The sequence below is a fragment of the Neolamprologus multifasciatus genome, chromosome 12 (assembly GCF_963576455.1).
Source record: "Neolamprologus multifasciatus chromosome 12, fNeoMul1.2, whole genome shotgun sequence".
NCBI lineage: Eukaryota > Metazoa > Chordata > Actinopteri > Cichliformes > Cichlidae > Neolamprologus > Neolamprologus multifasciatus.
In genome coordinates, this window is record NC_140450.1 from 10,130,874 (window position 1) to 10,157,245 (window position 26,372).

At 37.9% G+C, this 26,372-nt stretch overlaps 1 protein-coding gene across 1 annotated transcript; it reads right to left on the bottom strand.

Moving 5' to 3' along the window:
- Positions 1 to 406: 406 nt before the first annotated feature.
- Positions 407 to 26,372, bottom strand: tars1 (threonyl-tRNA synthetase 1). The gene is made up of 20 exons (XM_085180525.1): positions 26,267 to 26,372; positions 16,534 to 16,598; positions 15,747 to 15,824; positions 15,243 to 15,433; positions 13,735 to 13,858; positions 13,097 to 13,221; positions 12,225 to 12,342; positions 12,067 to 12,131; positions 11,587 to 11,665; positions 11,211 to 11,357; positions 10,602 to 10,700; positions 8,186 to 8,352; positions 7,434 to 7,596; positions 5,996 to 6,133; positions 3,989 to 4,066; positions 3,804 to 3,904; positions 2,458 to 2,562; positions 2,123 to 2,195; positions 1,206 to 1,320; positions 407 to 1,076 (listed from the first exon to the last, which is right to left on the bottom strand). The coding sequence occupies exons 2-20, from the start codon at positions 16,591 to 16,593 to the stop codon at positions 928 to 930; spliced, it is 2,175 nt and encodes a 724-aa protein (XP_085036651.1). The 5' UTR covers positions 16,594 to 16,598; positions 26,267 to 26,372; the 3' UTR covers positions 407 to 927.

A 26,372-nucleotide genomic window follows, 5' to 3' on the forward strand; every position in this document is an offset into this window, starting at 1 on the left:
TGGGTGCAACACAGATTGTGTTTACTGCACAATCAACATGCAGTGTTATTTGTTTAATCCTCTCTGCATGTATTATCACACTGGTTATAGGTAACTGGAAGCGTTTCCCAGTGTTTAAATAAAACTTCCTCACTCATGCGTTAGTCTAACAGCACAGACAGGCACAGTAAATGGTTCCAAAGCTCAGCAAGCGTGTAATAAATAGCATCAGGTGTGTACCTGCCAGCACACTGCTGATTCCCGTCTTAAAGTATGATGCACGAGTGGAGGATGGTGATAAGGATCCGGTTTTTACACATGGATATATTCCCTTTACAATCTCCGCACTTCCACCCCACCATCATCATCAGCCATCTCAATTTAGATTCTTGTTGACTTGTAAGTTTGCGCTGGATTTTTTTATTTATTTTGACTTTTCTGAACTCAAACTTGTCTAATTTGTACATTTTCTGGGTGACTGTTGGGCAAACAACAATCTGCTTCTACAATACAAAAAAACAAACCCACAGGGCACAGCTGTCGAGGATAGATGATTTAATTATCAAAATTGTAACTAAAGTACAATTCCCTGAAGAAACGAGTGATACACACTGACAGTTGAGGTACAAGCCATTTCATCCTCTTCTTTTCATTACATTTGGAAAATGTTCTCTGGTTTATTCATAGCAGTGTTCTGAAAACCTTTCAAAGACATCCCCACATTACAGTCCCACTAGCTGGATTTTGTCTAAGAACAATGAATAGAGAAAATCATACTAACGATGTGATTTGACAACCGAAAACTGTGATATAAAATAGCAAAAGGAAGATACCAGAAAAATCATTTAAGAAGAGCAAAGACAAACATTGAAGGCAGTTTTATTCCCTATCAAAAACATATTTCAACTTTTTTCCCTCATGTTACTCAAGAAACTGTTTTTTGATTTCTTAGAATTCTTCTTCGGCGTTCCGACACCTGGAGGTCTTGAGCTGTTTGAGGCGCTTGATGCACTCCTCCACACTGTGCTCGCCGTGGACTTTGTTGTCTCGGGTGCGTACGTTCACTGTGTTGCTCGTCTTCTCCTTCTCTCCCACCACTTTCCAAACAGGGAAACATGCAAAGACAAAAAGGGAGAGAAGGAAAATCAATATCTAGATGGTCAGTGAGAAAGCGATAAGGACAGGAATAACAGACATGACTGAAACAAACGTGTGTTGCCACTGACCCAGGATGAAGTTATACTGCGCCAACTGTGCATTTCTGATCTTTTTGTTCAGGGTGCAGCTGGGGTCGAGATCCACGTCAGTCATGAGGCCGCTGCTGTGGAATTCCTGCTTGATCTGCCACATTAATGAGAGAAACAACCAACACTTAAAACAGTCCAGGAACGTTTTGGAAATTTATTCATTTGCTTACAAGAAAAAAGTCTGTAGATATTACACATTTTAGTCTGAACAGAATAAAGATCATATAACAGAAACCATTACAATCACAGTGGACTGTGGGGCTGTTCTCTTTTCCCATTACAATATTGGGACTATAGACCACCTTTACAAATATGTTCAGCACCAATGATATCCAACCAGAATGTCCCCAACACATGTTAAAAGCTAAACAAACATTAATACAAACTGAGTTTTATTTTCATAGCTCTGACAGTCAGTTTTATTAGGTGTGATAACATTGTGCTCGCCATGATTAGGCCAATGTCAAATAATTAAATTGTAATCAAAACAAAAAATGTTCAGAAGAAAAATCCATTAGTATTTATGAACTAACATCCTAATTACATAGCAGAGCATTGCTTTCATTTTTATTTTAATTTTAAATAAAACATTGCGTGACAGCTTCACAAAAACCTGCATGACTTGGTTCAGAAATATTTAAAAAATTATATACTTAAAAGCTGAGGCGGCAAAGCATGCAGTAGTATAATAGAGACGAAACTAATGATCCTTAAATACTCCAGTACTGAATGACTCCAGTCTGTGATAACATACAGTGATCCAACCAATAGCCACAATATCAATGTAAAGGCTTTAAAATCTGCATAAAGTTAAATTAAAGTGCTCAACAGCCTGAGGGTGCTGTTTGTAATGTCCTTTAAATGTAAATACGGAAGTAGCCAAGGTCAGTTCTTACTTTCTCAGCATACTCTTCACAGGTTGGTCCCACAGGTACAACCATCACTTGACGAGGAGAGAGCCACAGAGGCCTGAAACAGAGGAGGACATATTTGCATTTAGCTGATTATTAAAAAACAGGCCAGAAACCTGCCCGTCTGCCAGAAACCCATGTAAAAAAAAAATGTCACCCCCACCCCCCACTGAGCTGTCATGCTTGCATTTCTAGCCCATTAATCAAGAAATCATGGGAACAGTCTGAAAGAACAGCAATAAACCAAAAATGTCAAAAATCAAGAATGGTGCTACTTCACAAATCAATCAATCATCTTTTTAAACTGATTGTTTACAAACCATTTGCCCCCGTAGTTTTCAGTGAGAATAGCGATCATCCTCTCTACTGATCCCAGGATCGCTCTGTGGATGATCACAGGTCTCTTCTTGTCATCACCATCATGGCTACAAAAGTTGTTGGAAAGGAAAAAAAAAATAACAGGAGTGAAAATTTCCCCTCAGCAAATACAACCATCTATACAGGACAAAACTCAGACTTATGTTTGTTTTAAGTGAGGGACTTACAAAAAGCAATCAATAGAAAATGATGGAGGGCCAATTAACAAACAGGTGAGGACAGCATATGCTATTTAATGACTAGTGTCTTTTATCTAGTTCTCAAATCTATATTGTGATGTCACCTTATTCACCTCCCCCCAGACAGAAATAAAACATCTAAATTAATTTTCATGCAGTCACTGCCCTTTTGTGAAAGATGGCACTCAGGGCAACGAGATGATGTGTAAAACTCAAACTCCAACTGCCAGCTTCTACTAATACTTTCAATTATGCTTTACAGGTTAATTATTTACCAAGGTGAATTTTCAAGGCAACAGATCATTTAATTAGCTACTGACAAACATCACATAATGTAATTTAAACAGTTTATGAAGTGATGCAACAACAGTGAAAAAATGACCAATTAAAGACAGTTTGAAAATACTACAATATGACCTGAATCGTGAGATGTATAATAATAGGTGAGACTTGCATAACTGGTAAAATTTCCCTAAAATGCCATTAATGGAAAAGAGTACGCATTACTGTATACGTGAGTATGATCATATTGTACACATGAACTACGGTAATAAGTGAAGATCACATTTATAGGTCACAGACTGACATTTCCAGTTGCATGAAGCTCTGAATTTTCTGTCACTTCTGATCTCATCACCTGTGACAGCTGTAATTCTTGTCTGTTCCTTCCTGCTATACAGACAATGACAGAAGCTGTTTGAGGTGTTCTCAGACTGAGGCAAAGTGAAAGTACTACTATTTTGTTATTGCTAGAAATATCAATTATCATAGTTAGAAAAAGACTAGGGGGGGCTCTGCTTCTAGACTTCATACATTTTAAGCACTATAAAGAGAAACAGATAATTGCTATGGTGGTGCTCCTTTTTTGTTGGTCTTGTACTTATAAGCTTTATTACTGGGTATTGTCATAAAGCTGTAATGAAGACAGATCATTTTGTAATGTTTTTTTGGCAGACATGTTAACTGTCTCCAAGTCGGGGGGTTTATTTACATATTAAGAATATTACTCATCGCTATTTGGTTACTGGATTTCCTGGTTTCTCACTGACACTTTAGCTTATCCCATAAGCCATAAATTTAATTACCCAACATATAAAACTTGTCGTTACCTGACAAATGTGAGGTTAAAGCGGATCGGGAGCTGGAAATCGAGCTGAATAGTAGCGCACTGATGGTATCGACCAATGGCATCCTTGATCTGAATGTCGATCTGCAGACAAAACACTTGTGATCAAAAGCGACCCTTCTGCAGTTTCACAGTTTAGCTACATCATTAGTGCAGCGCACAGCTCACCTTGGGTCCGTAGAAAGCTCCGTCACCTGGGTTTAGAACCCATTTCTCTCCGAATTCATTCAAGCTATTCTCCAGTTGCTGTAAATACAAACAATAACTGCTTTGTTACCATGTCAGTTTCTGACAAACGTGCAGGTAAACAGAGGTGTTAAGCAAGGCTCCTCCTATAGACCTGACCTTTTCTTCATCTGGAACTAATCACTGAACTGAGAAATGCTAACGTCTCAATAATATTTTATGGTTGCTTGTGGGAATTAACGAGCTGAGGGAAATATGCAGCAGTTCTCTTCCAAGCACGATGCCAAGTTCCCCAGTCACTTTTGTGTGTATAATTTTCCACCTTTGTGTGGGACACATTAATCATTAAAAGTCAGTGCTGCATTTAAAAAGAGTGCTTTCTTCAGATGACAGGTTAAGTAAGACAGCTGTTCAACTTGCAAACTGATATTTTTTTATGGCTTTTATTTCTATTCTAAGAACTGTGACTAACTGTTAATTAGAAAAAGATAGCAGCAGCCCATAATTAACATGTGCAGTCAGTAAGATACAGTACATTGAATTTTTATACTGTAGCATTGGAATTATATTTGTAGTGTGCTACTTATCAGCAAACTACATAGTCTTTAAAACTTTAATAGTAACTGTAACTAATCAATTTATTGATAATGAAATAGCCTAAAAATAACTTCCATCAGTAATGCTTTTCTCCCAGCAGACAAAAGATATGCTTGAAAATTAAATTAAAAACGGAAGGACTGAGAACTGAATGATGACACCAGTGACTGTAAAAAGGAAGCAGAAAGGAAAAGGAACTCTTTCAGGTTTATACAATACCCATAAATTGAAAAACAGAAGGGCAGACAGAGCCAGTAATAAAGAGTAAGTATGCTTTTCTCTTCTTCTACCCGGCTATTATGTTCCATCTATTCAAGGATGAGTGTAGCTACAGTTCATGGTAATTTATCAGTGCCTGAGAACAAAAATATAAACCATTTTTTGTAGTGGCTCATGGGTTTAAAACATTCGAACAGTTATAAAAAGAGGATGTATCTTGAACCTCCACCAAGAAGACTGCACTAGATTATAATGACAAACCCACCACCACAACAAAACAATCATGATAAAAAAAAAAAAATCAATGAAGTGGTGACAACAAGGTACAAAATGTATCAGCTTATTCTGCCAGATGAGAGTTTCCAACAGAGTAAAAAAACAAACAAAAAAAACCACTTAGAGAAAAACATAATTGAACATCTTTGTGGCATGAATCGAGTGTGGCAATGTGCAGATGAAATAGTTATCCGACTGCTGAAATAAAATACCTCGGCAATCAGATAAAGAGAAGAGTAAAGGCTGTGTGAAAGTTAATTCAACACATGCTTTACATCAGTCAAACTTTTTCAACCATTCAAAGGCAGCCAGCAAAGGCTTGCCAGACAAATAAACACTTTATGTCCTTCATAGACTAGTGCTGCGGGAACAACAATGCAGTATATATGTGGCATTTAGTAACTGTCATTTAACAGTGGCTCTACAGACTCATCTCCTACAATTCAAGTTGTCCCAGCAGAGATGTTACCCACAACACCGAGCAATAAAGCCTAAATATGACTCAGTCCAACTCACTTCTATTATTCGTTTATGCTTGTTTAAAAGACAAGCTGAGCAAATTAGAGCCGAACTACAGATGTAAAATACAGAACTTATGAACTTGATTTGGCAGCAAAAGCAGACAGTTAAAGCAACAATATGTGGACGGTTTCAAAGCGTAAAAAACTCCCCCTCCCCCTTTCTTCAGACATGATTGCAAGTCCACAAAAAAACCTCATTAAAATATAAATGTACTTAGGGTCTGCAAATCTCACTTCTCCATTCGCTGTCAGTGGAGTGGCTCTAGAATTTCCATCTTAACAATATCTCACATCAGAATCTTAATGTTCCAGTGAGACACTGACTGAGCGTTTTCTTATTTTCTACATGTAGTGAAGCTAGAGGCCTTTTGAATACCTTCTCTGCTTGGTCCCAGACCTCTGGCTCTCCCAGGAACTTCTCTGGTCTCGTGGAAAGGTTGAGTTTAAAAGTGAAGCCAAAGACATCATAAACAGTCCGCAGGAAGTCCAGGCATCCCTTGATCTCCGCCTCAATCTGAGGTCAGTGATAAAAGAAAGAAAACAAAAAAGCAATAGTGTTTGCATCATCCATCTGGACATGGCTACAAATGCAATTTCTGCTGCTGATTTCATGTTTGTTTGTGTTAGGATATCTAGAGAAGGAAACCTAATTATTTTGTTTGAAAAGATGCTCACCTTTTGGTTTATTTAAAAAAAAAAAAAAAAAACAACACCAAAAAACCCCCCAAAAACTAACAACCACAAAGATTTCATCATAATTGAAAAAAAATAAATAAATAAATAACGAGTGAGTGCTTTGAAGGTGAAGGAAAATACACAATAAGAATAACTGAAAGGAAAATGATTGCTTTCTTTTCTTACTAGATGTAAACCATGTGATGAAGTCACTGATTATCAATTTAATGCAACATAAGAACATATCTCCTGCAGTCTGTTTTACATGATTGTAAATACTGGGGGAAAAAAACAACCCAAAAACACACCACCACAAACAGCAACAAAAAACAAAAACGACTACAAGCAGTGCTCTCCAGCTGCTGCAATGAAAGAGAAAAATTAAAAATGAAATAATTTGTGCACAAGTGCAATCAAAATAATTAAACATCCAATCCAGTGCCTTTACGGAGAAAATTAATCAGTGTGATCACGGCTGCTGTAATAAGACTTATGAACCGAAAAATTAAGAAACCTTTTTGGTCTTTCCAAATATTGTTTGTTTGCACCAGTTGTAACTGTGCCGTTCTTTGGAAATGTATTAAAAATTAAAACGTTTTTTAGAAAGTATTTCAGTAATAAATGTGACTTAAAATATTACACTGGTATGAATGGTATCCTTTTCTAAAGAGTAATGAATTTAGTATTTCAGTCAAATAACACTGAACATGGCCATGCTTTAAAGGAGGGAACAAAAGTTGATATAGCAGAGTCAGGGGTATTGTCTTTTTTACCTTCATTTTCTTTTTTGTTAAAAGAAACCCAACTGCTGACAGTTCAGGAGGGGTGTATGCGACACTCACAGATTTATTTTACCTTTCTTCAGTCTCAACTGAATGCTTCGCACCAGTAACAATTGCCTTTAAAGTGAACTGATCATCCATGCGTAAATATCCATTATATTGAAGTAGGATGCAAAGCTACTCTACTAATCGGAAATTAGCATCCTACGTATCCTTTAAATAATTTTTTCGCCCCACATACCTAGTGGGAAACGCCAAGACTGTAAACAGATTTTTAAGTGTAAAACAATTCTTACTGGTCTCATCGGGCTCATAAAGCCCAAATGTGTGTTGTACACATTTCAATGCACATCTCACCTGGTCCATGGAGCAGAAGATGTGAGCATCGTCCTGCTGGAAGCGGCGGACACGGGTGAGGCCAGTCAGAGCTCCTGACAGCTCGTTCCTGTGCAGGACACCAAAGTCGGCCATGCGAAAAGGCAGCTCTCTCCAGGAGCGAGGCCGGTGATCAAACATCAAACTGGTGCCAAACAAACATATGTATAAAATACACAAAGATGCAACTGCCAACTTCTACCTAGAGTAATCACAATACCTAAAAATTGTTCTGCTGTGAAAACCTGAGTGTAATATTTGATTTAACTGATATTCAACACTTTGAAGATCAATTTTGATTACAGTGTGATTTTCAGAGAGGTCATCTTTGTGGACAGCCAAAACACTGAACGAGTGGAAAGAGATAAAAGATGTGAATACAAATAACTGCAGTCTGCTTCTTTGCACTGCAATGCAGCAGCAAGTGTCCTCGGCCAACAACTGAAAACACAGCAAACATTGAGCTGAACTGGCAGACAAGCATTTTCTTTTGTGACAGCAGTCTGAGTTTATTTAATGGTAATGGACATGTATGTAATACAAAGCTCTTCCTTCAACAAGCAGTTACTTCTGATTACAAATATTAAAAAAATAAATATTTCACACTACAGGCAACACTTGCTACATTGTGCATTAAACGGAGTGTTTTTCTTTTCCTCATTCTTTTGTAGTTGCCTTTAAAACTAAAACTATACCTGACAACAACTCTGATTGTGAGGAAACAGAAGTCTCACCAGTGTCCAGGGCAGTTCATGGGCTTGAGAGCGAAGATCTCCTTTTCCACCTCGAAGGAGAACATGTTCTCGCTGTAGTGCTGCCAATGCCCAGATGTCTGCCAGAGTTTGCTGTTGTAGATATTGGGAGTCACAACCTCCTGGAAGCCCCTCTTCCTGTACTCACCCTGGCAATGAACGTGACAATGTTTTCTCACAAAGTCTTCCAAAAAGCTCAGCTTCACAATTCTGTGTATCCATCACCTCTACAAACAACTGGCTGAAGTGGTTTCTGTCAACACCTGGAGACTCTCTAATAAGGGACGTATGCATAAATAAAACGGTAAACAACTCTGCAAGCAAACATGTTTATACTGCTGCATATTTGCATTCTCCTGTTTGTTCATATATTATGAAGAGTTTGGGGGAAAACTGAAATATAAGGGTATTCACATTTGTATTGCTTTAATTCACCGTGAGCTGATTGGTTTGTTCAAATCAGAAAGACAGATGATACTATTAAATAATCTGTCATTTCTTTTAAATCCTGATATCTGCTGATATGTTTTCGGTGTTTTGCTGTTTGTAAAAACAGAACGCAGAACCATGTATTGTTTTTTGAACAAAACAAATCTCTTTACTCCAAATCTGCTCAGTCAGAAATCTATTTAAGTGAAATTGCCTTGAATGTGTTTTCTATTATGACTGCACTGACTGGAAACCCAGGGAAATAAATGCTTTGAAAAAGATTGACTTTTATGTGTCTGTATAATAGAACAGGTGTAAATAAAGCTTTCCTTTAATGCTGTCAGTGTTTCAATATATTTTAAATAAGTGTTGGATAATAATAAGCTTTTCTGAGATTCATAAGTGAATTTGTGTGTCAGAAGGTAAACATCACATTGAGCAATGCTTTTCTATTACCTGGCCAAAACAATATTTTATTAAATAAGCATAAATTGGATGTGTCAAGCTTCCATTTACAGCATTACTGTTGTGGAAAGAAAACATGAATTATTTTCCCATTCATCTGGTCTTTGCCCAACCAGTCTACATGTGTTTTGTGGACTTGGAGAAGGCATTCGACCGTGTCCCTCGGGGTGTCCTGTGGGAGGTGTTGCGGGAGTATGGGGTGTCTGGCCCATTGCTACGGGCCATTCGATCCCTATACAACCGTTGCAAGAGCTTGGTTCGCATTGCCGGCAATAAGTCGGACTCGTTCCCGGTGGGTGATGGGCTCCGCCAGGGCTGCCCTTTGTCACCGGTTCTGTTCATAATTTTTATGGACAGGATTTCTAGGCGCAGCCAAGTGGCGGAGGGCTTTCGCTTTGGTGGCCTCAGAATCTCATCTCTGATCTTTGCGGATGATGTGGTTCTGTTGGCTTCATCGGGTGAGGGCCTCCAGCTCGCACTGGAGCGGTTCGCAGCCGAGTGTGAAGCAGCGGGAATGAGGATCAGCACCTCCAAATCTGAGGCCATGGTTCTCAGCCGGAAAAGGGTGGAGTGCCCACTCCGGGTCGGGGATGAGGTCCTGCCCCAAGTGGAGGAGTTCAAGTATCTCGGGGTCTTGTTCGCGAGTGATGGGAGAAGGGAGCCGGAGATCGACAGACGGATTGGGGCTGCAGCTGCAGTAATGCAGACGCTGCACCGGTCCGTCGTGGTGAAGAGGGAGCTGAGTGTAAAAGCGAAGCTCTCAATTTACCGGTCGATCTACGTCCCTACCCTCACCTATGGCCACGAGCTGTGGGTAGTGACCGAAAGGACGAGATCGCGGATACAAGCGGCGGAAATGAGCTTCCTCCGAAGGGTGGCTGGCATCTCCCTTAGAGATAGGGTGAGAAGTTCGGCCATCCGGGAGGGGCTCAGAGTAGAGCCGCTGCTGCTCCACATCGAAAGGAGCCAGCTGAGGTGGTTTGGGCATCTGATAAGGATGCCCCCTGGGCGCCTCCTGGGTGAGGTGTTCCAGGCATGTCCCACCGGGAGGAGGCCCCGGGGCAGACCCAGGACACGCTGGAGAGATTATATCTCTCGGCTGGCCTGGGAACGCCTTGGTGTTCCCCCGGATGAGCTGGAGGAGGTGGCTGGGGAGAGGGAGGTCTGGGCCTCTTTTCTTAGGCTGCTGCCCCCGCGACCCGGCCCCGGATAAAGCGGATGAAGATGGATGGATGGATGGATCTGGTCTTTGCTTAAGACACTGATTTAATGCTGTATTATCAAAACATTACCAATCCCTTTTTAGTTCTCTGTATTAAAGTGTATGACACATGGCTTAAGGCGTTTTTTTCTTTCTTGTGTGCATTATAAAGCCATTTTCATCATCGCAGAACTTCTTCCTGCAAATGTAAACTTTCTCCCTAATAACCTCTTTTTTTTCTAAATCTCCAAGCTCAGTGTTAGATCACAGCAATTATCAGTGGGTCTGACAACCCAGCCTTACTCTGATGAACTCAATCAGGGTGTTGTAGATGAAGGCTCCCTTAGGCAGGAAAAAGCAGCTCCCTGGACTCAAGTCATGGAAGAAGTACAGGTCCTGCTCCTGAATGTAAAAATAAAATAGGGTTTGTTAGAGACAGAAAATTAAAAAGCCATCAAACAAGTCAACCTGGTTTCAATTTGAAGACACCTTGTGACATACTTAAGCTTTAAATAGGGTTTGTCTAGGTATGTGCCCTTTTCCACACCTTCATCACACTGAAAATATGGCTACAACACCCTACACTCTGAGCTGACTACTATGGGTTTTCTTTCAATAACCAGCAAACTAAAATCTGCTTCATGGATATTTTTCCGTCATGCTATATTAATGTCAGTATGTGACAATCAGTTTATGAGCTTACCAAACAATTCACTAAATAAAAATAGGTATTACACATGCTATTAACCGATTTAAAGATCATACATGTTTTCACACTGTTCAAAAACTAGTTTGAGTACTTTACTCTGTACATTTCAAATTTTCTTCTTGCAATACCAAGAGACTGTGAACAGTGAAACCTGCAAGAGACCATTTTCCTAACTCACAGCTCATTTACATTTCAATTCTTACCCGGCCCAGTTTGCGGTGATCTCTGTTCTTGGCCTCCTCCTGAAACTTTTCCCAGTCTTTAAGCATTTTGGGGTCAGGAAAGGAGATTCCATAGATCCTCTGGAGGGTTTCCATGTCCGCCTTTCCCTCCCAGTATGTGGATGAATTCTAGCACACAAAAGGGAGTACGTAAGCTTTTTCATCATTCTTTTGGGTCCATCAAATCCCTTGGGGATAAAACAAAGGGTAACTCTGCTCTAAAAATAGGGACAAATGTGCTTACAGCCAGACATTCAGGACACAGACTCCAGTATTTTAAATCTCTCTTATATCCACATATATTGTTAACTGCAAGTTTGTTCAATAATTTTCCACAGCTGATAGCAAAAAGTCTAACCTTGTGTATCTTGAGTGCCTTGATTTTTCCAGTGTGTCTCACATGAGGTCCCCGGCATAAATCAATTAAGGGACCACATCTGAAATGGAAGATATTGTAACTTTAGTTCACTTAGTCACCTGTTTTGTTCTATATTTAAAATGAATACTGACTAGGAGAACCAGTTGTGTTTTGAATGTAGCACCGAAATGTCTACCCAGTCTGTGACAGAAAAAAACTAAACACAGCATCTTTAACCAATTAAGTAGTGCAGTTGCAAATCAATATCTCTTTCAAATTTAAATAAATAATATATATACACACATATCATAGTCACATTACGGTATTTTTAAAAAATTGTTTTAGATGATAGTTAAAGGATGAGGCACCTGTAATAAAGTGCATCTGGGTTTTTTTATTTGATTTGCTTGAGATTAACAAACAAACAAACAAACAAAAAAAGAATATATCACCAGGATACTATTACATTCACTGACCCACCTGTAGACTGTGGTAGTGGGAGTGGTGACTTTCTCATTCAGAATGCGGCACTTAAACGTGTTGTACTAGAAAAAAACAAAAGATTATGTGAAAAAAAAAAAAATCATCAAATCAATTTAATTTTTGTTCCATATTCGTGTGCTGTTGCTTAAAGATACCTTGAACATTTCCAAGAGAGTTTCCTTCTTTATCTCGAGCCTCTCAAACGGCTGCTTCTCCTTGATGATTTTCTTGCACAAACTCTCCAGACAGGGGAAGTCATTGCTCGATACACCCCTGTCCAAAACATCAAGAAATCACACCAAGAACTGCACACCGAACACTTTCTCACTTAAAACCCAACATTAATATGCACACTGCCTCCACTGCTAAATTTAGTCTGCCACGCTTTCCAAAGGGCAGCATGGATGTGACCAGATATTTAACCATGAGAACAGACTTTTGTCCAACAGAATAATTCTTAAGTATTCGTAATACAGATAACCTCATCCAAGGATGGGCAACTACTTTAAAGTCCTCGGCTTTAGGGCTTACACAATGTCAAAATATCCTTGTAAAAAAGAAAACAGTCTCCAAGAATGCCATTAGCATAAAATGGCTTCATTAAGGAGGTTGTAGAATTAATTAGACAGCACTGCTCAAGCTTTCCTGCAGCCTAAAGCAGAGAGACGTGGATCCAAAAAGGTCAAGTTAAGAAGATGTTTATGAGGAAAACTTGTTGAAATTTCTGAAGGTGTCTCAATCCCCCTTTCAAAGCTTCCCTTAAGTTGTTTCTCGTTGTTTAATTTGAATAGACTTGTTATTCCAACAGAAATATGTAGAAAGATGTTTTTCAGTCCCCACACATAGCCCCAGCTAGACAGCATTAGTGTAGTTACAATCTGTCTGTTTTGTGTTTGCTTCTGGTCTGACGACAGTAAACCAGATTGACAGCTGCTAAGACCTGAGGTACAGACCAAAAATATCACTGGATGCAGACTAACACCACTAATTAGATAGAAACTCTGAACTTAGAGCATACGAAACTCACTCATTGTTTTCTAGGAACATGTCATAGTAGAAGCCATTCTCGATAGGGGGACCGTAGCAGAGGCAGCCCCCATACACCCTTTCCATTGCTTCACCCATGATATGAGCACTGGAGTGCCAGTACACCTATGAAAATAAAGAAGTTTTGGCAAATTTAGAAAACAGGAGTATTCAAACCCTTTGTGTTACTAAGACTTTTAAGGTCAAGGTTGTGACACTGAACAGATTCCTTGTTAATGACAAAGAGCAGAAAAAAAGCTGACAATACAAAAGAATGAAGCCAGTTTAAAAACAAGGAACTAGTGACACTGCTTATCAAATTCACACCAGGAACACCAGTCATTGAATTCTGAGGAAGCGCACAAAGGAGACCCCCAAAATAAATGCACATTATAAATTAATACACTCAGAACTGAGGCTTTAACTGCATGCTTTGAAAACAAAACACTTGTGTAAAAAGAAAAAAAGAAGATTTGGCAAGTATATAAATATGGCTTTTACAAAGCAAAAGGTAACTGAAGCTTTGATGTTTAGCGAGCATGACGCTGTGTATCCAGAAGATGTTAAGAATAAATTTCCAAAACTATGCTTCTAAACAATGCAGTACAAGCAGGGAGAGAAAAGAAAAATCTGACTTACAGCTTGAGCTTCCTCATCATCAAACTTGAGCAACTGAAGGCTGCAGTCTTCTTCTAAAGGTCTGTCCAGGTCCCATACACTATTGTTTACTTTGGCAATCACCGTGTTGTCAGCAAGGCCTTGACTGAACACAAGACACAAATAGTCTACATCACAATAATGTACAGACACAGAAATAAAATGGCAAATGCCCGGACTTATGTAGCACAACACAATTTGCCTTTTATTTTCTCACACTCAGACATGTGGAGAGGGAGTTTGGGAATAGCTCTGCCATATCCTTGTGATTAGCAGAATTCCTGTTCTACCTTATTGAGAAATGGCCAACAAGAGAACAAAAATATCACATATTTTATCATTATATGGGTTAAGTCAGACAAATATGATAAAATGCAAACTTTTATATTAAATGACATACCACAAAAAGTACTGGGCCACCTACACAAAACTACAGAAGCTGCCATGAAAACCCAAGCTAGGAAGCTCCTGATGATGATGTTAATTCCAGAGGAAGCTTTGGGCTCTGCAGTTACTGAATCAACAGTGTGTTGTTAACCTTTATGCACCTCAGCACTCTGTGACCCCAGTCTGTAACTTTACGTGCTCTGCCACTTAATGACACAGTTGATAGTCGAATATCTCAGAGGGAAGAAATTTCTTATTGCAACAGTATCACACTCAAATTTAATGAGCTAACTATAACATTTGTTTCCTCCCACAAATCTTTGTAAAGGCAGAGTGAAAACACATGAATGCAACAATTAAGAAGCATGCCTCAATATTTTTTGTAGAGTATAGTTAATGATCTAGTTAATACACGTTTGTAGTATTATGAAAAGCAGAACTAAAACACTTAAGTTTCATTATATGTGGATTTCATTGGGTGGTTTCACTATGACTAGTAATGAGAAGTGTACTGCCAGTAAATCCTGATATTTACCCACCCTACACAGAACCTAAATATTTTTGTTTTACATTGAGAATTGATCATTCCAAATGTATTTATATTGGCCTTACAATGTGTGTTTTTACTGACAGGGATATACACTGCGTGCTAATAATGCCATTAACAGTCCAATTTAAAGAAAACTAATACTTAAATTACTTTTAAAGTCTTGGGGCTGAGACATTTGTCATCTATAAAAAGATTATGAAATGGGATTAAAAAAAAAATTAAAAAAAAAACCCAAACACATGGATAGTCTCTCCCCCCCCCCCCCAATGATTGTTATGTAGCTGCCAAAATTTATGTTCATGTGTACCCCTTTTTACAATCACTTTACATTGGATGGTACTAAGGGATAACATTCCAAGCAAAACCAAACCAAGTTTTGCTTTTTTACCCCATTATTTTCTTGTCTTCAGCAGACAGTCAAAAGTTGACAAGTGTGATTTCCAGCTGCTTCCAATTTTGCCTTTAGAGTTGTGAAGCCTTTAGAAACTAAAAATGATTACAGGAACTACAAAAAGGGGGTCATCTTTGAAAAAATACATTCTGTAGCACTGACCTGATGCCACAGGCCACGTTGTACGGCGTGGTCTTCCAGGACTCGGCCTCAACAACCTTTCCATCAGGCAGAGTAACCTTGATAGGTTTGCTATCCTTTGCAGCTCTTTCTGCCATCAGAGCATCATGCTCTGCTTTCAGCTTTGTGTACAAAGTAAGACGTTCCTCAATGTATTGAGGCTGTGGTGACAGCTGAAAAAAGTAAAATAACAGAGAGTAGATAAGCAAGCCTTTCATTGTCATTTCTTCTGTCTACTCATTGCAGTTTTAATTGTATTTATTTTTTTATGTAACAATCATCGGGTCTAATTTTTTTTTTAGGGAATCTGTGTTTTGAATAATGTCATTACAAAAAAAAACCCAACAACAAAAACACAATCTTGAAGCCAATGGGTGGTTGCTTTGAGATGACACAGATCTACACAAGTACATGATTCATGTTCTTGAAAAACAAGATCTAATAATAGCAGAACAACATTACTTTTCTGACAATATAATAACTCACCTCAGCCCTGCCTCCAGAGTCTCCAGCAGCATTTTTACCCTTCTTCTTTCCTCCATCTTTACCACTTTCAGTTCCTTCCTGTACACATATCACACCATGTAATTATTTTACTTTTATAAAAATAAACTAGGTGAAAAACATGTTTGTTTAAGGGTCTCATGGACAAAGTTTCCATGCAAATGTAAAAGGTACACTCCTACCAACTGCTCATTTAATAATAGTAACGAATGCAGATAATATTGGGCAAATTAAAAATGTATACATATCGGTTATTTTAAATAGATCTTTCTTGTTGCTACTTTAGCATCTTCAGTAAGATCAAAACATAACAAAACCTTGCACAAAATGCTGTGTTACAACTAGTTAAAGCACTTGGGTGTGCCGATTTAGAAGGAGAACCCAAGCTAGTCATTCAGTACCATAAGCTGGTCTGACGTGTGTGAGCCTACCAACATAGAAAGAAATATTAAACTGTCGCAATTCTGAATATAGTCCGGCTTAACCTTAGTGTACGTGTACTGATTTGCTACATTAGCCAAACCAACTTAGCCAAAACACTTAACTATTGTTGCCGTGGTAAAGTTCATAACACAAACATGAAATAATGAACAATTTCGCTAGTTCCCTTAAGATGAATAATTTTCACTAAAGCCAACACAAAAATCCCCATGAAAGCCAGCTAGCCGAAAAGTTCTTACTGAGTGGCTAAATGACGGCATGGTCCTACGATAGGCTAGGCTAACTGCAAACCGCTTTACATGACTTAAAACACAGACTGAAGTCTCACCTTTTTGCCTTCGTCCACTTGTAATTCGCTCATTTTATCCACGACAGTCTTCTCAGCCATAAGGAGTTTAAAGACCGCGGTAAAGTGAGCCGTCATTTGTGAGCCGCGGTCAAGCCAGCCGCCTCTTATCCGCCGCATAAATTTCCTTGCGCTTTTACACCAGTCTTTACGGTAGCGCCTTTTCGCTTTATATCCCGATTGAGAGCCTAGACCCGCGCACACGCGCACGCGCGCGCACACATTACGATGGAACAGCCCAATACAGTCAATACAATTATGTCTATTACAAAAATTCATTAAAAATCATCCTTAGTAGTTGAGGTCCAACTTTCAACAGATTCCTTCTCTGGGAAGCCTACTGTACCTGTGTGCCAAGTTTCATCCAGATTTACTGTAGAATTCCTCAGAAATTAAAGGAAACTAATATTCAATGCAATACAGTCAATACACTACAATTATGTCAAATTTCAAAAATTCATTAAAAATCATCCTTAGTAGTTGAGGTCCAACTTTCAACACATTCCTTTTCTGGGACACCTACTGTACCTGTGTGCCAAGTTTCATCCAGATTTACTGTAAAAGTCCTCAGAAATTAAAGGACATTTATATTCAATGCAATACAGTCAATACACTACAATTATGTACATTTCAAAAATTCATTAAAAATCATCCTTAGTAGTTGAGGTCCAACTTTCAACAGATTCCTTCTCTGGGAAGCCTCCTGTACCTGTGTCCCAAGTTTCATCCAGATTTACTGTAGAATTCCTCAGAAATTAAAGGAAACTTATATTCAATGCAATACAGTCAATACACTACAATTATGTCAAATTTCAAAAATTCATTAAAAATCATCCTTAGTAGTTGAGGTCCAACTTTCAACAGATTCCTTCTCTGGGAAGCCTACTGTACCTGTGTGCCAAGTTTCATCCAGATTTACTGTAAAGTTCCTCAGAAATTAAAGGACATTTATATTCAATGCAATACAGTCAATACACTACAATTATGTACATTTCAAAAATTCATTAAAAATCATCCTTAGTAGTTGAGGTCCAACTTTCAACAGATTCCTTCTCTGGGAAGCCTCCTGTACCTGTGTCCCAAGTTTCATCCAGATTTACTGTAGAATTCCTAAGAAATTAAAGGAAACTTATATTCAATGCAATACAGTCAATACACTACAATTATGTCAAATTTCAAAATTCATTAAAAATCATCCTTAGTAGTTGAGGTCCAACTTTCAACACATTCCTTCTCTGGGACACCTACTGTACCTGTGTGCCAAGTTTCATCCAGATTTACTGTAAAATTCCTCAGAAATTAAAGGACATTTATATTCAATGCAATACAGTCAATACACTACAATTATGTACATTTCAAAAATTCATTAAAAATCATCCTTAGTAGTTGAGGTCCAACTTTCAACAGATTCCTTCTCTGGGAAGCCTACTGTACCTGTGTGCCAAGTTTCATCCAGATTTACTGTAAAATTCCTCAGAAATTAAAGGACATTTATATTCAATGCAATACAGTCAATACACTACAATTATGTACATTTCAAAAATTCATTAAAAATCATCCTTAGTAGTTGAGGTCCAACTTCCAACAGATTCCTTCTCTGGAAAGCCTACTGTACCTGTGTGCCAAGTTTCATCCAGATTTACTGTAGAATTCCTCAGAAATTAAAGGAAACTTATATTCAATGCAATACAGTCAATACACTACAATTATGTCAAATTTCAAAAATTCATTAAAAATCATCCTTAGTAGTTGAGGTCCAACTTTCAACACATCCCTCCTCTGGGACACCTACTGTACCTGTGTGCCAAGTTTCATCCAGATTTACTGTAAAATTCCTCAGAAATTAAAGGACATTTATATTCAATGCAATACAGTCAATACACTACAATTATGTACATTTCAAAAAATCATTAAAAATTATCCTTAGTAGTTGAGGTCCAACTTTCAACAGATTCCTTCTCTGGGAAGCCTACTGTACCTGTGTGCCAAGTTTCATCCAGATTTACTGTAGAATTCCTCAGAAATTAAAGGACATGTATATTGAATTCAATACACTTACTTAAATATTGCATCATATTCAAAAATTCATTAAAAATCATCCTTAGTAGTTGAGGTCCAACTTTCAACACCGTCTTACTCTGGGCGACCTACGGTATCTCTGGGCCAAGTTACATCTCAATTCACTGTAATCTTTATCAAAAATTGAAAGAACAATTATATGTCAATGCTGGCTGTGTGCCTTTCAAAGTGACACTAAATAACAGAACTCAGGCACATCCGCCAAAAGGCGGATTTATTAAACAAAAACAACATACAAAATATCCCTAACCCATACTACATAACCTAAAAAGAAACAAAGGGACACTTAGAAGCACAAGAAAACAATACTATACTGGAAGGGCAAGAGACACAGCCCAAACATAATCCACAACTAAAACGCCAAAAGAACAAGTCATCCCACATAGCAGACGGGTGTTGCCTGGATCTGGTGTGAAGCCGGCACTGCTGGCTGACTTCTGGCATGGTAAGATGGCACTGTTTATGTGATGGCATGCTACATCTGGCCTGATTGGGTGAATGTGACATGTTGTATAGAGCACTTTGAGTAATATGGGTGAGTAAAAAGGCGCTATATAAGAATCAGTCCATTCACTGTCTGAACAGAGTTTTGTCATGACAGCATATTTGATTGTCTTCACTGACTCGCTTTGAAATCCAGATTTTAATTTTGGAATATTAAGTGTACTTGTGGTTCCTATAGAATTTTAAGGTTGAACAGGAATCATCTCTCAGGCCTCTCTTCTGTGGATGCAGCTCACATCATTCTGTACAATACGATAATTTTTAATTCTACAACTGTTTATAACCTGCATATTTCACATTTGTGTATAGCTGTATATCTCATATTTCTGTATAGTTTTTTTAATTTCACATTCTGTATAGTTTTTCATGTTTATATCCTGTTCATAGCCTGTACATACTTATAGTTATAGCATATTCATAACATACCTTCATACCGTGTACATTATAACATACCATAATAGACCCATTTCTGTAATATACTTACATACCTATATTATTGCTAATATATATTGTAATATATCTATATCATGGCTAAAGCACTTCTTGATGGATGCACACTGCATTTCGTTGCCTTGTACCTGTGACATGTGCAATGACAATAAAGTTGAATTCTATTCTATTCTATATTAATTCAGAAGACAAACACCCGTCTCTGCTTTTGAGATTAGCATTAAAACCCTCAGTTTTGACAAATAATACAGTTAGAGTGGATCAGGTGACCCTGAATCTTCCCTTATTTGTGCTGCAATAAGCCTAGGCTCTTGTGGGCTTCCCATCATGTATGAATTTTTTCCTTCTTTGCTCTTTCTGTGTTTATACACCTCTCTGCATTTAATCATTAGTTAGTATGTATCTCTTGCACAGTGTATATGTTGTTCTGTCTCCTTTTCATCAACCTCAGCCAGTCACAGTAGATGGCTGTCTCTCCTTGAGCCTGTTTCTGCCAGATGTCTCTACCTCTTCAAATGGAGTTTTTCCTTCCCACTCACACTAAATGTTAGCTCATATGGGGTACTTAAATTGTTGGGGCTTTCTTTGTATTATTGTTGTGTTTTTAACCAGCAACATAAAGTGTCTTTAGGTGACTGTTGTTGTGGTTTGGTGCTGTATAAATATAATATAATAGAATCGAATAGAATAATGTACTTCAGACCGGGAGATTGGCAAAATGTATAAATAGGATGGTGATTAGGGGAATTGGAGACAGCTGTGTAACACAGCAGGGATACATTGGGAATAAGAAGACAATGGGAGTAAGACTCAACACAAGAAAGAGACAAGAGGCCACCAAACTAAAACACAGACTAAGACACACGAGCTTGACACAGACAAAACCAGAAACAGACATGAAGACAAGACTGGCTTTAACACTAGAGTGTTTTCACAAGTGTTCCATCCACTTGTGGAATGCTTAAAAAGAACTACACTTAAAAGCAATATGGAACTGAAAACAAAAGAATACATAATGTAAACATATCATCAAATAATCCAGGACTCACAAACAATGATATGATGAACAGAACTATAAAGAACAAAACTGAGAAATGCTTGGTAAACTGACCAAGGACTATGTCATCATGTCAATTTTTTAATATCATAGTTAATGTGTCCTGATTTGTAGATAGTGCCACCTGACAATTACCAGGAAATCCAACTGGGTGACAAGCCAGAGTTGTTTGCCTATACACCCACTGACTAGAAAAAAGGTCCAGGACTCTTCAAGCTGGGATACAGGCATCAAAGACAAAGATGTAACCAGATAGAAAGTCATCAGGAAGGCATTGCCTGTTGTTGCTGCTGCTGTCAGACTTTTTAATTCATCCACTTGTGTCAGACACATATTGAACAGGAATAAACATGACTCACTGCACTCTCTCACTTTGTATGCCACAATGTTTGCTTAGACACCTGTATGCTTATATTGTTTATTATATCCCAGAAACATTAATGTTAAAACTTGTGTTCCTATGTCTATATATAAGTTTATTTTCATATCTCTATATTAATCTATTTATAGCTCCATTCCCTCACTTCATTTTATACAATTGCTTTGTTCCTGCATGAGAGCTATTTAAAATGGTTTCACACAAAGTGCCTCCAGATGAATACAGAGTAGTTTTGGACAGCAGAGGCTGGAGAATGGTATTGCTCTCTGTGTGAAAAATAACTACTTATTTGAAATGAAGATGAATGTATGTTGTCAAGGCAAAAAAAAGATTTTTCTTTTAAACAGTACATTGCATAATGAGAGTTGGCAGTTCGTCTTGTCACCGGAAGGTTGCTGGTTCGAGCCCCAGCTCCCACAGTCTCGGTCGTTGTGTCAGAAAAGCGGCAGAGCTACGCCAGAATGTTCTTTGTGGACTACAGCTCAGCCTTTAATGCAATCATCCCAGACATCCTCTGCTGACCTTCCACCACTCGCCCATTGAGAGCCTACTAACTTACTGCATCCCAGGATGGTACGGCAGCTGCACTAAGGCGGATAGCGAGTCAGTGAAGACAATCAAATATGCTGTCATGACAAAACTCTGTTCAGACAGTGAATGGACTGATTCTTATATAGCGCCTTTTTACTCACCCATATTACTCAAAGTGCTCTATACAACATGTCACATTCACCCAATCAGGCCAGATGTAGCATGCCATCACATAAACAGTGCCATCTTACCATGCCAGAAGTCAGCCAGCAGTGCCGGCTTCACACCAGATCCAGGCAACACCCGTCTGCTATGTGGGATGACTTGTTCTTTTGGCGTTTTAGTTGTGGATTATGTTTGGGCTGTGTCTCTTGCCCTTCCAGTATAGTATTGTTTTCTTGTGCTTCTAAGTGTCCCTTTGTTTCTTTTTAGGTTATGTAGTATGGGTTAGGGATATTTTGTATGTTGTTTTTGTTTAATAAATCCGCCTTTTGGCGGATGTGCCTGAGTTCTGTTATTTAGTGTCACTTTGAAAGGCACACAGCCAGCATTGACATATAATTGTTCTTTCAATTTTTGATAAAGATTACAGTGAATTGAGATGTAACTTGGCCCAGAGATACCGTAGGTCGCCCAGAGTAAGACGGTGTTGAAAGTTGGACCTCAACTACTAAGGATGATTTTTAATGAATTTTTGAATATGATGCAATATTTAAGTAAGTGTATTGAATTCAATATACATGTCCTTTAATTTCTGAGGAATTCTACAGTAAATCTGGATGAAACTTGGCACACAGGTACAGTAGGTGTCCCAGAGGAGGGATGTGTTGAAAGTTGGACCTCAACTACTAAGGATGATTTTTAATGAATCTTTGAAATTTGACATAATTGTAGTGTATTGACTGTATTGCATTGAATATAAATGTCCTTTAATTTCTGAGGAATTTTACAGTAAATCTGGATGAAACTTGGCACACAGGTACAGTAGGTGTCCCAGAGAAGGAATGTGTTGAAAGTTGGACCTCAACTACTAAGGATGATTTTTAATGAATTTTTGTAATTGACATAATTGTAGTGTATTGACTGTATTGCATTGAATATAAATGTCCTTTAATTTCTGAGTAATTCTACAGTAAATCTGGATGAAACTTGGCACACAGGTACAGTAGGTGTCCCAGAGGAGGGATGTGTTGAAAGTTGGACCTCAACTACTAAGGATGATTTTTAATGAATCTTTGAAATTTGACATAATTGTAGTGTATTGACTGTATTGCATTGAATATAAATGTCCTTTAATTTCTGAGGAATTTTACAGTAAATCTGGATGAAACTTGGCACACAGGTACAGTAGGTGTCCCAGAGAAGGAATGTGTTGAAAGTTGGACCTCAACTACTAAGGATGATTTTTAATGAATTTTGAAATTTGACATAATTGTAGTGTATTGACTGTATTGCATTGAATATAAGTTTCCTTTAATTTCTGAGGAATTCTACAGTAAATCTGGATGAAACTTGGCACACAGGTACAGGAGGCTTCCCAGAGAAGGAATCTGTTGAAAGTTGGACCTCAACTACTAAGGATGATTTCTAATGAATTTTTGAAATGTACATAATTGTAGTGTATTGACTGTATTGCATTGAATATAAATGTCCTTTAATTTCTGAGGACTTTTACAGTAAATCTGGATGAAACTTGGCACACAGGTACAGTAGGTGTCCCAGAGAAGGAATGTGTTGAAAGTTGGACCTCAACTACTAAGGATGATTTTTAATGAATTTTTGAAATGTACATAATTGTAGTGTATTGACTGTATTGCATTGAATATAAATGTCCTTTAATTTCTGAGGAACTTTACAGTAAATCTGGATGAAACTTGGCACACAGGTACAGTAGGTGTCCCAGAGAAGGAATGTGTTGGAAGTTGGACCTCAACTACTAAGGATGATTTTTAATGAATTTTTGAAATTTGACATAATTGTAGTGTATTGACTGTATTGCATTGAATATAAATGTCCTTTAATTTCTGAGGAATTCTACAGTAAATCTGGATGAAACTTGGGACACAGGTACAGGAGGCTTCCCAGAGAAGGAATCTGTTGAAAGTTGGACCTCAACTACTAAGGATGATTTTTAATGAATTTTTGTAATTGACATAATTGTAGTGTATTGACTGTATTGCATTGAATATAAATGTCCTTTAATTTCTGAGGAACTTTACAGTAAATCTGGATGAAACTTGGCACACAGGTACAGTAGGCTTCCCAGAGAAGGAATCTGTTGAAAGTTGGACCTCAACTACTAAGGATGATTTTTAATGAATTTTTGAAATGTACATAATTGTAGTGTATTGACTGTATTGCATTGAATATAAATGTCCTTTAATTTCTGAGGACTTTTACAGTAAATCTGGATGAAACTTGGCACACAGGTACAGTAGGTGTCCCAGAGAAGGAATGTGTTGAAAGTTGGACCTCAACTACTAAGGATGATTTTTAATGAATTTTTGAAATTTGACATAATTGTAGTGTATTGACTGTATTGCATTGAATATTAGTTTCCTTTAATTTCTGAGGAATTCTACAGTAAATCTGGATGAAACTTGGCACACAGGTACAGTAGGCTTCCCAGAGAAGGAATCTGTTGAAAGTTGGACCTCAACTACTAAGGATGATTTTTAATGAATTTTTGAAATGTACATAATTGTAGTGTATTGACTGTATTGCATTGAATATAAATGTCCTTTAATTTCTGAGGACTTTTACAGTAAATCTGGATGAAACTTGGCACACAGGTACAGTAGGTGTCCCAGAGAAGGAATGTGTTGAAAGTTGGACCTCAACTACTAAGGATGATTTTTAATGAATTTTTGAAATGTACATAATTGTAGTGTATTGACTGTATTGCATTGAATATAAGTTTCCTTTAATTTCTGAGGAATTCTACAGTAAATCTGGATGAAACTTGGCACACAGGTACAGTAGGCTTCCCAGAGAAGGAATCTGTTGAAAGTTGGACCTCAACTACTAAGGATGATTTTTAATGAATTTTTGAAATGTACATAATTGTAGTGTATTGACTGTATTGCATTGAATATAAATGTCCTTTAATTTCTGAGGAACTTTACAGTAAATCTGGATGAAACTTGGCACACAGGTACAGTAGGCTTCCCAGAGAAGGAATCTGTTGAAAGTTGGACCTCAACTACTAAGGATGATTTTTAATGAATTTTTGAAATGTACATAATTGTAGTGTATTGACTGTATTGCATTGAATATAAATGTCCTTTAATTTCTGAGGAACTTTACAGTAAATCTGGATGAAACTTGGCACACAGGTACAGTAGGCTTCCCAGAGAAGGAATCTGTTGAAAGTTGGACCTCAACTACTAAGGATGATTTTTAATGAATTTTTGAAATTTGACATAATTGTAGTGTATTGACTGTATTGCATTGAATATAAGTTTCCTTTAATTTCTGAGGAATTCTACAGTAAATCTGGATGAAACTTGGGACACAGGTACAGGAGGCTTCCCAGAGAAGGAATCTGTTGAAAGTTGGACCTCAACTACTAAGGATGATTTTTAATGAATTTTTGAAATGTACATAATTGTAGTGTATTGACTGTATTGCATTGAATATAAATGTCCTTTAATTTCTGAGGACTTTTACAGTAAATCTGGATGAAACTTGGCACACAGGTACAGTAGGTGTCCCAGAGAAGGAATGTGTTGAAAGTTGGACCTCAACTACTAAGGATGATTTTTAATGAATTTTTGAAATGTACATAATTGTAGTGTATTGACTGTATTGCATTGAATATAAGTTTCCTTTAATTTCTGAGGAATTCTACAGTAAATCTGGATGAAACTTGGCACACAGGTACAGTAGGCTTCCCAGAGAAGGAATCTGTTGAAAGTTGGACCTCAACTACTAAGGATGATTTTTAATGAATTTTTGAAATGTACATAATTGTAGTGTATTGACTGTATTGCATTGAATATAAATGTCCTTTAATTTCTGAGGACTTTTACAGTAAATCTGGATGAAACTTGGCACACAGGTACAGTAGGTGTCCCAGAGGAGGGATGTGTTGAAAGTTGGACCTCAACTACTAAGGATGATTTTTAATGAATTTTTGAAATTTGACATAATTGTAGTGTATTGACTGTATTGCATTGAATATTAGTTTCCTTTAATTTCTGAGGAATTCTACAGTAAATCTGGATGAAACTTGGCACACAGGTACAGTAGGCTTCCCAGAGAAGGAATCTGTTGAAAGTTGGACCTCAACTACTAAGGATGATTTTTAATGAATTTTTGAAATTTGACATAATTGTAGTGTATTGACTGTATTGCATTGAATATTAGTTTCCTTTAATTTCTGAGGAATTCTACAGTAAATCTGGATGAAACTTGGCACACAGGTACAGTAGGCTTCCCAGAGAAGGAATGTGTTGAAAGTTGGACCTCAACTACTAAGGATGATTTTTAATGAATTTTTGTAATAGACATAATTGTATTGACTGTATTGGGCTGTTCCATCGTAATGTGTGCGCGCGCGTGCGCGTGTGCGCGGGTCTAGGCTCTCAATCGGGATATAAAGCGAAAAGGCGCTACCGTAAAGACTGGTGTAAAAGCGCAAGGAAATTTATGCGGCGGATAAGAGGCGGCTGGCTTGACCGCGGCTCACAAATGACGGCTCACTTTACCGCGGTGTTTAAAGCTATCCTACTTTAAACCGAGAGATAAAGTCTGAGGTATATCTACTGCAAGCGATGCAAGGTGCCGGGTAAGGATTGATGACGTTACCCGGATATTCTG